Genomic DNA, 17396 nt, shown 5'->3' with positions numbered 1-17396 from the left:
AATCTTTGGGTAGAGGCTCAACTCAGATGGTATGTTTGGTGTCTAGGAACTGGTCTAGCTTCAAGCATAAAGACTTATTTCTGAAAGTGATAAGTTTTGCAATTGTTGTTGTGTTTATCCGTTGCCGAAGAAGACCACACCATCAGAGAAATGATGACATTACTTGCACTTGACTTTGTTTTGATTGAGGGAAGGCTCTGCAAGTTCACCAGCCTCACTTCTCCTCCGCAGCCATCTGAATCCAGTGACCAGATATTCATCAGGATGACTGGATATGACCCCAATATTCATTGGTGAAGGAACTTAGAACTTAGGAAAAGACATGCTTTTTCTCTTTGAGTCTCTGTCCCTCTGTTCTGTCTTTGTCTATTTATCTGTCTGACTGTCCCTCTCTGTCTGTCTATATTTCTGTTTCTCTTTTACTGTCTATATGCAATTAGTAGAGACCAGTGAAAGTTCTTCATTGAGTAAAGAAGTCATATATCTATTCACAGATAAGTAGAGAAAAAATACCAATGAAGAGAATATTCTCAGTAACATTGGTAATAACTACAATTACAGAAAAAGTGAAAAAAACAGCTATAATGCTTAATGCTAACTGTCTTCTGTCTCTGCTTCCCTTTCATTGGTCAGATATTGTGTAACTGCTCCTGCCATTTCACAAAAACAAACAAACAAAAACCATCTTAGGACTATTTTGTTTAGGGCTCAGAGTATGACACAGATTTTTTTTAAGCAACCATAGATAAAAAATAGAGTACATAATGCTTGCAAATGAAAAATAACCTTGATTTCTTCTTGTCCAAGCCTAGATACTTACTTAGATAGTTTAACACCTTGGTCTCCATAACATTTACTGACTTAGAGGCAAAGATATAAAGTCTGAGTATATACTATGTGAATTGAGGAATTATGAAGGCCATCACTTGTTTTACTCCCTAACCTTGGTTTGGTGAGAGATGTGACTACATTCTATAATCTGATAACTAGGTAAACTGTTTGGAAAGGAAAAAGGGAGCACAGAAAGCATAAAACTGGAGGATTATAGCTACCACTGAGAAATAGAGGTCTACAACACCAAGAAGGAAGCCCAAGGATGAATACCACTTTTCCTAAAGATAACTTTTGCTCATTGACATCCCCCTGACAAGGGTCAGGGTGACAGGGGTCAGGGTGACATCCAGGACTGATTACTGAATGACATTTGGAGAACAACAAAAGGACAAAACAGAGTGCAGTGTGACTTAGAGGATATTATACACTATGTTCAGGGTTTTATATATAGGTTTAGAATTTATCAAACAGTATCTTGGCTTTGCATGAGCTTTAAGATGATGCATATAGATCTACTAGCTCATAGAAAGTAGTGAGCTTATTGTTTTTAATATTTTACTATTATTTTGTAATATGTATGTATACTTGTATTTGTACATAAACAGCAAATGAGAGGTAATGATTCTAGACTTCATAATAATCGATATCTTCAGGGCTTAGTTATAATGTTAAAATGCAGAAGTGACCTGAAAAATAGTAAGAACAGACAGATGCCAATGAAGTACTATTTCAGTTGTGACTGTTCCCTGTCTCAATCAGTATCATGCCTGATGGCTTAAATTCCAGGAATATGGCATCACTGACATACAGATATTTTATTCTGTTAAAATACTAACCTTGTGCCCAGGGTCAGGATGGAGGAGAAAAGGCATGAACTTCACTTAGATTTTCCAAATTCCCCACCAAACAACTTCAAATAATGTCTCAAAATAAATTATTGAGAGGCAGAAGGTCTACAGGAATGGTCTGTCTCATGGGGATGAGAATGGAATGTAGTTCAACTCAGGCTGTAACAGTGCAGATTCCATGCCACCAGAACAATAGCAGGCCTTGGGGGTGACTGAATCGGCCACAGTCATGTGGCAACCATGGTTTTTAGTGCTCTCAGCTCACAGATGGTAAGGAGTTTGGACAACTGGTCAAAAGAAGATTACAGGGGTCACCTTGCTGGCACTGGGTGTAGGACTCTGTTGCACTGCACATACAGGGATATAAGTGGCAGTCCAGAGTCACAGTAACTCTTTTAATGTTGACAAAGAATTGGAAAATGGGGAGATGTCCATCTATTGGTAACGGCTGAACAAGTTGTGATATATGAGTGCCATGGAATATTATTGTATTATAACAAAGGATAAGCCGGATGGTTTCAGAAAAACCTAAAAATATTTACATGATGTGATGCAAAATGAATGAGTAGAACCAGGAGAACATTGTACACAGGAACAGCAATATTGCATGAAGATAACTGTTAATGACTTAGCTATTCTCAGTAATATGATGACTTATGATAGTTCTGAAGAACTTATGATGAAAAGTACTATTCATCTCCAGAGAAAGAACTGGTGGAGTCTGAATGCAGATCGAAGAATTTTTTTTTTCTTTATTTTTCTTGTCTGTTTCTTTGCCTGTTTTCTTTCATGGCATGATTAATATGGAAATACTTTTTCATGATAGTCCATGTATAATCTATGTCAAAGTGCATGCCTTCTCAAGGGTGGAAGGAGTGGTGGGAGGAAGAGAATTTGGAAGTCATAAATTAAAATAAAACAAAGTTTAAAATTGTTTTTACACATAAATTGGGAAAATAAAATATTATTTTTAAAAAATTCTAACCTGCATGGGAGGAATGGATACCTTACTGAGAATTGGCTTATAAGATCTTTTATCTGACAGTGTTTTCACAGGAAAGAGAATACTTTAGATTTTGTGGGGGAAGTAGAAAATGAGTTGAATAAGGATTACTAAAAACAATTTTAGTCACTCAATTGTCCCTGTGATCGTCTTGCCAAAAGCAACATATTAATGGGCTGTAATAAAATGAGGCAGATCAAACGAAGTGACCCTTTTTAAAACTTTCCATTATGTCTGTCTACTAGGCTCTCCTCCTTTCAGTTATGAGACATATATGTATGTGTATGTATGAGCTTGTCTACTAGCTTTCTGAGTCTTTGTAAGTCACCTAACCTTGTTTGCTTCAGTTTTCTCTTATGTAAAAAATGAGCTAGAGAAGTGTATGGCCAATCCCTCCAATATCTTTGCCAAGAAATCCTTAACGGAATCATGAAGTGTTGGACATGACTAAACAACAACAACAAACAAAGATAGATAGACAGACATGCATATATAAATTCATAAACACATTTATGTATAGATATGCATGTTATATATACATATACATATACATATACATATACATATATATATATATATATATATATATATATATATATATATATATATATATATATATATATATATATATACAGTTATCTGTTGGGACTGGAAGCTCAATTCCGTGTGGACAGTCTCGGGCAGGTAAAAGTGGGACTTCTAAATCTTAGAGTCTTACGAGGCCCTCCATGAACAGCGGGGGTTCGAGAAGGTCAGACCGAGCTAGCTCGGCTAGCTCGGGTATTTCCGCCTCTCCCCCGGAGATACCTGATGGGTGGAGTCTCCCTGCCCTCGAGGTCGTCCCGGATTGGAGCACACCTAGTTACCTAACAGCACGGTATTGAGATGCAAACTGTGTGGCTGAAGATTAAGTAGGATTGAGGAAGCCTAAAAGCTCTCTTAGCACGTGTGGAGCCAAAGAGAAAAGTAGGGCTCCGCTTCTTTTCTTTCCTCTCTCCCCTCCCCCTCTCTCCCCGCTTATACTTCTACTTCCAATCCCTTAAGCTTAGCCTCCTTAGGAAATCTCCCCCTCTTCGTCCTAAGAAAGAAGACTCCCTGCACTTGTAACCGAAACCCTGTAATAAAGCTCAACCCCTGTTTGACTCTGGAACGTCCTTTCTCTCATACGTGCATCCGGCGTGGCCAGCCGAAGACCTGGACAGGTAAGAAAGACTCGGGTAGCCCAATACAGGCCTCTAGGCTTGGCAGTTATCCATACTACATTGTAACTTTCCCCATTGTAGATATTGTGAGTAAGCATAACAAATTAAATGAGAATTTTTAGGGAGTTTTCAGGAATCCACAGATGACACACAAAGGTCAGCTGATAATACAGAAAAAGTTTAGAATCTCAGAAAGGCATAAAATTTATGTATAACACTGTATATCAACATATTTTATCTTTTAATATCATAATAATTCAAACTTCTTCTCTGATACAAAAGGAGCACCAAAGCATTTTATGTAGCTTTTCCAGATCACAGCCATGCCACACTCCTAACCCCTGAAAAGTGAAATGCATACTTCTATATGCATGTATACATGTGTGTGTGTCAAGCACACACATACATACATAATTTGTGGTACAGTTTCCTCTATTTTGTTTTTTGTTTTTAAAATCAAACTGGTTCTTCAGATTCTTAACCTCACTCCTTAAAATTTGTTTTCCCATATTATCATCAAGTCTCTCCATTTCCTCTCTCAGATCTCCTTCATTTATGTGTGTACGTGTGCATGTATGTATACATATATGTACATACATACACGCATACAAACACAGAGTGAGAGACAGAAAGAAGCAATTTAGTGCATTGCATGATGACTCATGACATCGGAATTCTATTGCCTTGTGCTGCCATATACTAGATATATGACCTTGAACAATTCACTTCAGTCAGCTAGACTTTAGTTTCCTCTTTTGTGAAATGAAGAATCAGATGATTTCTAAGGGTCCCACCACTGCCAGGATTCTAGGATCTCTATTAAAAACAAAAAGAAAAAAGAAAAACAAATCATTTTCGGTAATGGAGGCTACTTGATTGGGGAATGGGGAGAAATCACTGAATCAAGTACTCTACTTTCTCTATCTCTGTACATTTCTTTGTCTTCTAAGCATTAGTTGGAATAATTTTTTAAACTTTTCTGATTTGTTCCAATTACTAGCAGAAGGTGAATTAAATATTCTCTCTCTCACACTGGTTTTAATGTGTTTGCCTCTTCAGTTTGGTAGTGGTTTGAGTGTTTTTATTTGTTGGTTTTCTGAGTAAGGTATTTTCTTAAATTTTCTTATCCTTGGTGTCCTCCATGAGTTAGGTTCGTATAGATTTAGTGTTCAATGGCATGCAGCAGAGACCTCAGTGTTGATGTTGTACTCACCTGTAGTCTAGGCACAAGGGAAGAAATCAAATACATTAGAATGATTCCAATACATGTTGCTCTAACTTGAGTTAAGGTTTGAAGACAATGTTATCACTCTATTCTGGGGAAAATGAAGTTGTTTCACCATTTATTCTGGCAGTCAGTCAGCTCTCTTATTACACAGGGAAGGGGTCATACTGCTCCATTTTATTCAAAGGAGAAATAATCACACTCATGGCATTTAGGGAATGGTTTGTTGGGGAGGTCTCTATACTTTAAAGATCAGAGGAAGATTGATTCTTTTAGTAATGGTAAATCACTATTCCATTTGCTCAGGTTGGAAACATGTAAAATGTCATCCTTTACACGTGCAAAACTGAGAATGTAGAAGCATCAGTCTTTGGCATCATTACCTTTCCCATACTTTACCCTTTCCCTCCAAAGAATGTTGTAATTTAGAGATAACTGGACTGAGTTAGGAAAACTGAGTTGAACTTCCTAATTCAATACTTATAAGCTATGCAATTGATAGGAAATCATTTAACCTCTCTAGGCTCAATTTTCTCATTCATAAAATGGGCTTAGCAATACCTGCATTACCTACCTCAAAGGATTGTTATGAAGAAAGTTGTTTGGCAGATTAAATTTCTGTATGAAAATTTGTATATTTCCAGAAGTCTCTCCTCAGTCAACATCCAGGTGTCTTATATTTTACTTAGATATTAGTTTAAAGGTAAGTTGTTGTATTTCCTTCCTGAGAGTTATCCCTATTTTAATCCTAATTAATAAAAGCATTAAGTCATTGTAATTGGTATTAGATAAAGTGGGGGGAAACACCTTTTGAGGGACAGGTGAGCTTTCTCAGGCTTGTAAAAAAGACATTATGTTGCCCACTCCACCCATGCATGAGGCCAGCTCTGGTAATCCAATGTCTTTGAGGAATTAATTTTTATTGCATCTGCCCATATGGATACATCAATTCAGCATTTTCATCAAAAAAGGCACTTAACTAGCCCTGCTTAGCTGTCATATCATTAATATAATCATTAGCTCAAGAAGAAACCATTTGCCAAACACAAGCAAAATGTGTAATCACTTCATGAGAGTGGGGACGGAGAGAGAGAGGAAAAGTGGGGAGAGGGGAAAAGGAAAGGAAGAGGGGAGTAGGGACAGGAGGGAGGAAGGGAGACAGACAGAGAAGGAGGGAGAGAGAGAGGGAGGGAAAGAGAGACAGAGAGAGCATTGCACACACACACACACACACACACACACATTTAGAGAATAATGCCTTAGTACTAACACCTACATAACATCTGTCCATCAGGAAAATTTCCTTCAACTGGTATCTGCCTTGGAGTGTCTTCTGAGGGATTTTACAGCTTCCAAGGGTGGGTAGTTAAAAATAATGTACATCATGAACAATGTTTTGGCATTTCCCTTCACTTTCTTTCTAGCTTCTGCATTACTGTTGTCATCTCTTAAAACTCAATCAATTCAGATGATCCAGTGAACAGATGGCATTAATCAACCCTCAAGAATATGCACAAAAGCAATTAGAAATATAGAGACACCAAATTGATGCCAGCAAATCATTTACCAATGATAGAAACTCAACATGGCACCCCCAGCTTTTTATGTTACTATCTCCACCAAGGATGCCCCTGATCCTGGTAATGATTCTTTGGCTTACTTACTTTCTAGCAGAGGGATAAAAATGGGGATGTTCAGGCTTAATTACACATTTCTTAATGACTAGTCTTCACTTTCCTGACAAAAAACCCCAGTATAATTTAGGGACAGGAGGATACATCAGTATGATGGATCTAGACAGCATATGCTATACAATGTCATGCAAATATAAAATATGAGAATACAGTAGTTTGGTATTCCTGGAGAAGAACTTCATTTCAGAAAACAGAGCATCTTTGCTCACATCTATAGCCCTCATTTGTCAAAATGAATGGAGGCAGTCACAGAAACATTTGAAAATACATAGTGTTGCCTTCAATGAGCTCAGGAGTTTATATCTCATTCTGTCTTAAGGAACCTGGTTGCTGTTTTCTACCTTGCATTATGTAATGGTAGACCACACTGAACTTTGTGCATAACCAAAAAAGCAATCTATCTACATTCAGCATTGGTATTTGAGTCATATCTCAGAAATGTTTTAAAGTAGGATAGTGATGCTCTATACATCATCTCTGGGGTTTGTGACCCAGGACTATTTCATAGTAATGCTCTTAAGGGACGTTGCTAACTAAGCCCCATGGGATGGGATTTAAAACAATGCTCCCTCACACTGATGAGGGCAGCATAACAAATTATGTCTCTAGCAAAGTTCGACTGTATTTTCCAGGCTACAATAGTAAAGGTTCATTAAAATTTCATAAAGCAAGTTAATAAAATTAGCTCCAACTTGGCAGTGAGGTCTGTTGGTTGAAAAGGATTTCTCTTCTAGTAGCAAATGGCGTTTTAACGCATAAATAAGAAGTCAAACATGCTCTTATAAGAGGAAAGTTATGAAAACAGAGTTTGGGCATGCCTATATTTCATGAACAGTTCCTTAATTTCTATGAGTATAGGTGAAATATTGTACTTCTGTTCCTTCATATTTCAAATCTATCAACTGTGATGATAAAAATAACAACAGAAGGTCACTTTTACATGATCTTTTATACTAAACAACAGCCACACAAGGCTGGTATAGCAAGAATTTTATGGACATTTTACACAAAAGGAAATTGAGGATAAGTGATGCTTGGGGTCAAATGTCTAGAAAATGGTGTCTCCCAGAGTCCTGACTCCAAGTCTATTGCTCTTTTCACTCTATAGACATAAAATATTATTAAAAGCTGACCTCTCACTACATTTAAGGCGACTACAAATGACAACCATTATTTTGCATAAAATAAGACTTTGAGCCACCAGCAGGATTGTAGGGACTTTTGCTTATAAAAAGAGTTGGAAATGGGAAGATTCTTTTCCTTAGAATCTGTTGTCAAAAGGAAACCATTAGGACTGCCATTCAAAGGACAAAATCTACATTAAGTGAGCCTGTAGCAGGAAGGAACCTAATATGACAAGGGAACCACTCTCATCTTATGGAAGAAGAAACTGAAGTTTAGGAAGAGAAAATGACTTGATCAAGGTCCCACACAAAGTTAATTTCAGCATGAGAATGAAAACCCAATCTTCTTGGCTCAGAGTACAGTTTTGGCTGTTCCCCTACCCCCCATACATGACAAAATATAAGCCTTCATTTTAAATATCTACACTGTATTCTCCTGTCTAGGCTGGAGGAGCAGTTGATGGGACAATGTTATGGTTATGTTATAATGACGTCCCTCCGGTAAATAAATCTTTTTAGACGGGATCTAAATGGATCCAAATCTATATAACAACAGATCACAATTTAGTTAGGCTCTAATGTTTTAATAGAAGGAGTTTGGATATTGGGCATAGCCAAATGAACACTATAATGATAGAATATGTGTGTATGCACACACATACGCATACATACATATACATATGTGTATATGCAGAGATATGTGTATGAATATATTCATGTATATATGTGTATATGCACATATATTTGAGTCACAATATAGCAAGGTGGGTCACAGAATTATGGACAAAAGACAAGCAGATTAGTGATCATTCTGCAAAGGGACAGAAATGCTAAATCTTTTAAATTTATATTCATGGAGATTAATGCTGTCATAATTCTTAACTGCATAATAACTGTTTTCATTTTGCTTAGTTTTTCTATTAGGATGCAAGTGGAAGTTTATACTAGTGTAGTCATGTAAGTCCATCTCATCATGGGGAAAATGTTTCTAATGTATTTAAACATTTACTCACTGACTTCCTTCATTTATGTTGGTCTTTAAATGGCATGTGAAGATGCATGATGAACAGAGTGCAAGAATGATCATTTTCCTACTCTCTAGGAGTTTTGTTTTTTCTGTTTTTCCATTGGTACTTGCTATTCAGAGGGCTTGTGGATTTCTATACTCTAAGGTTTAAAATGGTTATCCACATTGGTTTTTCCAAAATATCTGAAATGGAATCCTTCCTTCTCCTAAAGGACAAGGCTAGGTGCCTTCTTATCATACCCTTTCTCTCTGCCATTAAGTGTACTTCAGTGTAAATAAACAAATATCTTGAGATTTTCAGAAGACTAAGATAAATTTCACATAATAATCAGGCAAATGACTTCAATTATGGATATTTATGATTAAAATCAGTTCAATCATGCCATTCTCCTTGTTACCATATACTTTCTTTGCATTTGCTAAGTTAGATGTAATTGTGACAGTAGGTAGTATTTCCATGGAAAGTAACATTTAAAGTTTTATTTCAGAATTAAAGGTCATTAGCTACTATTTTTCTCAGAGAAGTTATGGAATTCTGTTTCGTGCCTTAATCGATTTAAGTACAAAGCTATTGCATAACCAGACTATATTCTTACATATTATTACAGTTGTGGTAGAAGCAGGAGCGCAACTCTAGCTCTTTTAACTTGGAATTTTCATCGGTTTTACCTTACTAAGTAATCACACTGTTTATTCATGGAGTCACTGATTCAGAATTGTAGGTAAACACAATTTTCCATTTACTTTTGGTCAGTTATCATGACATTTGGAAAATTAACGTACATCCTTTGGGAAAATCCAAAAGGCATGATTTATAGTTACTTCATATCATGAAAACTTGAAATGTTTTTAAGAGCTTTTATTGTGATCTCTGTAAATATCTCCAAATATATCCTCCACATAGCTTTCTAGTTCAACATGATTTATTTGAATTTTTCTTTGTTGCAAACTTATAAAACTCATGACTGGGAAAAAATAACCGGATTTATTTTAGGGAACAGGTAACTGAAATTTGATTTGAGTTTTAAATAGAGTTTTCTGTATGCATAGGCATATGAACAGCATCACAGACAAGATAGCATTTATCCAAATTAAGTCTATTTTTATTATCAGAAATGAAGATTCTTGGTGAAACAATTCATAACAAAGGATATTGTCAAAAGAGGTTTGAAATATAACTTTGACATGTAGAAAAAGCAAATGTGATGGGGGGAAAGTTCCTTCCCAAATCTGATTTCATTCTAGGTGAAAAGAAATTTTGGCAGATTTCCCCCTTTTTAAGGAAAACCTTTATAATAACTCATTCCCTCAAAAACTGCAAAGGGCTACCTTGATAGATATTGAGATCAGCATAACTAGAAATGTTCAAGCAGACACTATATGGGTGACCACTTTGTTGGAGACATAGTAGTTAAGATTCGTGCTTCAGATAGATTCTTGGCCTAAGTTTCTTTCAAACTCTAGAATTGTAACATTTTACCTTGTGTTTCTAAATACCCAGCTACACTAGTGGTAAATGACTGTAAATACATATTAAGCCAATGCTCTTTACATTTCAAGTTGCATCCCAGAATATAGAGGGGTTAGAGTCAGTTGATCATCATTCTCATAGGCTCTACATTAAAACTACAGAGAACCACTGACAAATTAGTTCAAGATTAATTCACTGCAAGTAACTAATTTCTCAGCAAAAAAAATAAATGCTGCACATTATAATAAGAAGATTGATTGCTCATTGTGCCTTAACTCTTATACAAAAATGTTTAGGAAGCTGTGTGTGTGTATTAAAAAGAAATGTAGATTGGAAACAGAAATTAAATTGTCACTGATGAAATAGTAAAACTCATTTAGTGCAAAGTTTGCTTTTAAATGCTTGAAATTGCTTTATTGCGGCATTAGTAATGAGATATATCAATCTTAAATCCATACCAGTTAGCATTTATGCGCATTATTAAAACATGATTCACAATTCAAATGTTAAAGAAAATGCCTTTCTTTATATCTTTTCTGTGGATTAAAAACTCTCCCATACAAAATATCAGCTACCATTGGAGTAATTCCTTGAAAACACTCCCCTCTGTTATTCTCACTTTGATCTTGCATTTAAAGTAGCCAGTTTCTTCATATAGAAAAATTTGATATATGGAAAACTCAGCTACTTTTGACACCCCACTTTTGCATCATTAAGACAATACTGACCTCTAGTGTTCTAAAAGATAGAAAAACTACCTCAGTACTTAACTTCCTCACACCAATTTGAGTCAGAAGAGATTCTTTTTCTAAGGCACTATGGGATCAATTTCATAAACACACACACACACACACACACACACACACACACACCACAGGCAGATGCTATCCTGTCCCTACCTATTTTCTGACCTAATTTTTATGCCAGGAGCATCTGGAGTGTTCCTGTTAGAGAGACTGACCTCTATCAATTCCTTCTTAGCTTGCAAACTTCAATAAAATCTTTATAAGGGCTTGTGAATAAGCCTGGTGGATTTCTAATGTTCTAAACTTCTGACTAGTGATAAAAGTAATGGTGCTTTCTGGTATTATCTCAGCTATTTACAATATGCCTGGTTCTGTTCTTTCTAGATGTCTGTCTTGTCAGGACTACATCTATAATTGGTGCCCCACTGCACCAAGGGCAGTGAGAGAGGAAGAAGGGGTTATTTTGGTAGTAATACTCCTCCACCCATTTCAAAATGTATGACTGAAACCATGCCTTTATATGGAATCCTGCCCAAACATTGGAGGAGAGGGTGTGAGAACTTTGGAATATACTGTAACAACATCTTCTGAAATCTCAGAGATGGCTTTATTGTGTTCTCCTTCATCTCAGGGATTCCAGAGCCCTTGAACTCCATCTTCCCCTACCTGGTGAGCGAGCTAAGTAGTTGGTCTCCAGCTTCTGAAGGGATTGACAGTTCATTCAAGTTCGACGAACTGGGTTCTTTAAATACACAAGCACAGTGCAGGTGACGGGATTTCTGGGTGTCCAACCCTCATTGTCATTACACCAAACACTATGCGTTGATGAGGTTAGGCTTTGATTTCTGGCATGTACATCTGTTGGTTGATCATGAATGTGTTGTCACAAATACTGGGGTGGAGGTGTCAAATCTCTACCTCCAACATGGGGCTAGCCATTGAATGTGCAGCTCACGTATCCTGCTATGTGTCTCCTACGAGACATATAATCAAATCACTGTTAAAGAGTTTCTGTTAGAGACCCCAAAAGGAGTCTGTCTGTGGTGGTGGTTGTGGTGGTGGTGGAGGAGGTGGGGTGGGAATTTTTTAAAAAGCCATTATATTGTAGTGTTTTGAGAATACTGCAAATCTGAGCTGCATTCAGAAATCAGCCACTGTCACTGCGAGAGGTGGTTTAGAGAATCTCTCTAATGCTAGCAACCCCAAGTGTCATACAGTCTGAGTCAAGCTCTGTTCTCTGGAGAAGTCGGGTCAGAGGAAAGGTTCCCAGCTAGGGAAGAACCCGGGAGGATAGACTTAGATGCAGGACAAGAGCAAAAACCTTCAGCTTCCTTAGAACTTTGAATTTTCGGATTTAAAGACAAGGGACCTAGCAAAGCTAGGGAATCTAAACATAGCTAACTTTTAGAAGGATTTGAGTAAGAGATCCACACCTATGGGCAGCTTGTCTCCTAACCGAGAAAGAGAGGCAAAAATAAGATATATACAGAAGGTGGCTAACTGTCGGTCCCCCAGCTTCCAGTTCCTTTCCCCGACCCTGGCTACTTACAGTTTGTAGCTGCAGATCCTATATGCCACAAGACGGAGAATAGTAAAGTCAAAACGCTGGCCAGTGAGGGTACAGAATCCATTTCCCTCAAGCGGTCTCTCCCAATTTAATCCCGAATTTCGCAGGGACCAGTCGAGCTTCCTTTTTTCTCTCTAGTCTCTGCACAGTGTTCCCCCCACCCACCCCGACCCACCCCCCCTCTTCCAGCCACTAGCTTGTTCACTCCATCCCGAGCCCAGCCACACAAGACCAAAATGGTCACTGGGGGTCTTTCCTCTCCTCTTTCTCCTTGCCCTCCTCCTCGGACTAGTGCTGCTTCTGCTGCAACTGCTGTTCGTCCTTTCTCCTCTTCTTCCTCTTCCCCCACTCCTTAAAGGTGCAAACCCCAGCCGAACTGCAGCAACAAGCGTTGCCGAGATCTACGGGCAGCGGAATCCACCTCCTCGCTAGGAGGGCTGGAATCAGCACTCGGGCGGTGTACAGCTCCTTATAGCAAGCGGGGTGGCGCGGCGCCGCCTCCTGCTCCTGCAGACCCGCCCCTACATCGCCTATAAGAAGCTTGACTGGGCGGGTCTTTCCCCCACAAGGCAGGCCTTTCCTGAGAAGAGGCAGCAGTGGAGGCTGTGGCAGCGGCAAGAGGCGACAGCGGAGGTACTGACTGAGACGGTGGCAGCACTCGTTCGTTCACCGGAGGAGGCGGAGGAAGGCCAGATAGCGGCAGGAGCAGCAAGCCGCCGCCGCCCCGCAGCAGAGGAAGCTGCAGCCGCGCGAATAAGCTACCTGGGAAGACCGGGGAGAGTGGAAAAGGACTCTCTCTCTCTCTCTCTCTCTCTCTCTCTCTCTCTCTCTCTCTCTCTCTCTCTCTCTCTCTCTCTCTCTCTCTCTCTCTCTCTCTCTCTCTGTCTGTCTCTGTCTCTGTCTCTGTCTCTCTCCCCCTCTTTCACACACACAGGGAAGTAGAGAATATTTTAAAACAAAGCTTGGAAGAATGAGGGATTTTTAAAAGGTGGAGAAAAGGAAGAGGAGGAGGAGGGAGATGGAGCAGTTAAGGAAAGACTTCCTTGGAGAGAGGTTTTATTTAAGATGTTTATTGGGATTTAGGGGGCTGCAAAATTTCAATTTTGCCAATCTCATTAATTTTCCTCCTATGGGAAAGGAAACTGATATTGGCAGGTTGAAAAAAAAGAAGTATTTTATCTCGTTTGATTTGTAATCTCACCCTTTCTCTCTCTCACGCCTGTACTCCCCCACTCCATCCCGATACCTTTTTTTTTAACCAGTGGTTGATAATCTTCGTCCCTCCACTTATGTCTCTTTTCTTGTTGCCCTGTATATCACTTGGAATCGACACTCCTAATCCTTTTGATAAGGCGTGATGCTTTAGCAGCCTAGTTCAGAGACTACTGCCTCTAGCTGCTTCCCATGGGGTAAATCAGTGTCAGTTGAAGGGAGAATAGGAGAGGGATGGCAGGCTAGGATGTGAGGGCTTTACCACAAAGGCAAAAACAAGGGGAAATCCTTTCATTTATGTCAAATGTTCCAAATTAAAAAGTGTGGTCCAGCCTTGGGCTTCTGCTCTATACTTGGAATGTCTGAGGCTTTGTCATAATTGAACTTATTTTGATTTTAAGGAAATGTGCCAACCCTTAACAAAGTAAAATACTTGTACTTACTTTTCTGTTCTGGCTTAGAGTCAGAATTAGGGGTGGAATTTTTTTTCCAACCTTCTCCTCAGGAAAAAGAAAACTATTCTGATGTCAGTTTTACCATTGTGAACTCTGTTGGATGGGTACACTGATTGTGTTTTGCATGAATACCAATTGTGTAGCTATTAGTAAGTTGTGATGTATTCTTCAAGTAGCATCTCCAGTTGAAGAATACATGAGTCTTAACTTCGATATGTCTGTGTTTCACCCCCAAACTGTGACAGTGCTATAGTGAAGTGTAGAAAGTCATTAGTGATCTAGTTTTTGTTACAGAAGGAAGATAAAATTGGTAGGTCTGTTTTAGTTATGAATGAATGCTCAACCCTTACCAAGAAATGCAATTTTTCAAAATCAAATACACTACTTAGGCCACTGAATTTTGAGAAATATATACACATTATTCTAGTTGATGGTTTAAAATCAGGGTGTTGCAAAACCCAGGCAGAATAAACTGTAGAATGTCAGAGTTAGAGAGAATTTAGAGATTATCTGGCCCAAAATTTGCCTTTTGCTGCTGAGAAAATTGTTGAGAATCAAAAGCTAACTCCCAGTGCTTTCTCTGTTTTCTCTTACTGCATTCTCCCAAAGAAGCTAGCTTACAGTATGACAATTGAAATAAAAATATAAAAATTAATAATGAACATAAGCTTGATTTCCAAGCAGAATGATTTAAAATGATTCTAGTACTACCAGTGAAGAGCTCTCTTAAATGTGAAGGGGCAATCAGGGAAGTCAGTTTTTAGTCCCAGAATCATAGATAATCTTCAAGTAATTAGTAAATATTTGGAAACCATATATAAATGTGCATGTATAAACTCATGTACAGCAAAGAAATTGGGCTTCATATTAAAATCCTTTTACAGTTATATTTTTCTTTGTCAAACACACTTATTCTCAGAGCAACAGCAGATATTTATCTAAAATTTATTAACAGACTATGAATGGAGTGGAGAGGTAAACAGCTGTTCTCATAGATAATAGTATAAACAATGCCATCTTTTGGAGGCCAGGCAATTTTTATGAGCAAAAGAATTTAAATCATTCTTAAAACTGTTTTCAGCAAGACTGATACTTACCTATTGAGATAACCTCATAAATCTCTTAATTGAACCTGATAAATCTAGCTTTGGAATATTATAATGAATACTATGTAATCTTACCCTGTTTTTTGCCTCCGTTTCCATGTTGTTTTTAATTCAGTTACTCAGTTTGTAGCTCCAGGATAACCAATGAATAATTCTTCTCATTAATCTTGGCAACACCTTTTGGAGGCAGACAGAAATCAGTTATTTTCCCCATTTTACATAAAGAAATTTGACACAGATGGATATTATGCTTTGTCTAGACAAGAACACACACACACACACACACACACACACACACACAATATCATGACTAAACCCAAAAGGTAAGTCTAAGCTACAAGCCCCCATGGCTCTCTTCTTTTCCTTCTTGTATGCTCCTTTAGAAAGCTCCTTTGTTGATTTATTGTATCACGATCGTCTGCTAGCTAAGAAGCATTATGCTAGGCTTTGAGGGTAGAATGTTCCAAATTGATTTCATGCCCTCAAGGAGCTTATGTTCTACTGGGAACAACTTATAGGAAAAGGGAACATTCATGCATTATGGGATATGGGTACTTAAATATTTAATGTCACAGGAATTGATATGGGCTACTAGCATGACATTAATGAACTACTCTATTTTGAATATTGTCTGTTGTAGCTTATTTCAAATGCGAACCATATGCATTAATTTGCTTTGTTGACCGAATGATACCTTCTGCTACCTTGATCCCCTAGTTGTGTGTGTTTGTCCTTCGTTGCCAAAGAAGACTGTGCCATCAGAGAAATAATGATGTGACTTGTACTTGACTTTGTTTTGCATGAGGGAGGACTGTGCAGGTCACCAGCCTCACTTCTCCTCCAGAGCCATCTGAATTCAGTGACCAGATCTTCATCAGGATGACTGGAGATGACCCAGGATGAGGCAAATGAGGTTAAATGATTTGCCCAAGGTCACACAGCTAGTGAGTGTCAAGTGTCTGAAGTGAGATTTGAGCTCAGATCCTCCTGACTCCTGCACTGGTGCTCTATCCACTGCACCACCTAACTGCCCTTTCCCCTAGTTACAATAGTGACTTAAATGGTTAAAAGGGAGAGGGAGGTTGGCGAATACTTTTTTAGCCATTCAGTGGGATGCCTGAATCTGAACTTTGCCCCAAAATATTAATAATAATTTATTTCACTGAAGCTAGCCTGGAAACTGAATTTGTCTTGAACGTATCTGTTGTCAAACTCTAGTCTGAATGCTTACTGTGATAAGATCTTGGGTATATTCATTTCAACTCTTTAGGACTCAGTTTTCTCAGGAATGAGAAAGATCAAATAGTGCTTTTAAAAAATCTCCCAACTCCTATAATTTATGAACCAAATTTCTATAATCTAAAAGGAACAAAATCAACTAATAAGTGATTGTTGAAAACGTACTATATGGACTCTATATTTGCTATTTGCTATAAGAAAAAAAAATTTGATTAGAGGCCAAAATGGCATAGGATAAGCAATAAAGAATAACATGATAATATAAAACTAAATGTGAAATATTATGGTATACAAACTGTCACTGATGTAAGAATTGTGCGGAAAGAGATCAATTTATACTTCAATAGCATTAAAAGGCCAAAGTCTGTTTTCAAATGTAAGGTTAGATAGTAAGATCAATGTTGTTGTTATTGTTCAGTTATTTCCAGCCATATCTGACTCTTTGTGATCCCATTTTGGGGTTTTCTTGGCAAAGATATTGGAGTGGTTTGCCATTTCCCTCTCCAGCTCATTTTACAGAAAAAGAACTGAGGCAAACAGAGTTAAATAACTTGCCCAGGGTCACACACCTTCTAAGTATCTGAGACAAGATCTGAACTCATGAAGATAAATTTTCCTGATTCAAGGGCCAGCATTCTATTCA

At 38.0% G+C, this 17396-nt stretch overlaps 1 protein-coding gene across 1 annotated transcript in view; it reads right to left on the bottom strand.

Moving 5' to 3' along the window:
* The window catches only part of CNTNAP5 (contactin associated protein family member 5), a 951365-nt gene extending 938481 nt beyond the window's left edge, over positions 1-12884 (bottom strand). The window contains exon 1 of the mRNA XM_072613412.1: positions 12724-12884. Coding sequence (XP_072469513.1) covers positions 12724-12805 — 82 coding nt within the window. The 5' untranslated portion in view covers positions 12806-12884. The remainder of the gene's footprint in view (positions 1-12723) is intronic.
* Positions 12885-17396: the final 4512 nt, after the last annotated feature.

Source organism: Notamacropus eugenii, chromosome 5 (genome assembly GCF_028372415.1).
Source record: "Notamacropus eugenii isolate mMacEug1 chromosome 5, mMacEug1.pri_v2, whole genome shotgun sequence".
NCBI lineage: Eukaryota > Metazoa > Chordata > Mammalia > Diprotodontia > Macropodidae > Notamacropus > Notamacropus eugenii.
The sequence above is the reverse complement of the archived record's forward strand: the minus strand, read 5'-3'. Positions and strand labels throughout refer to the sequence as shown.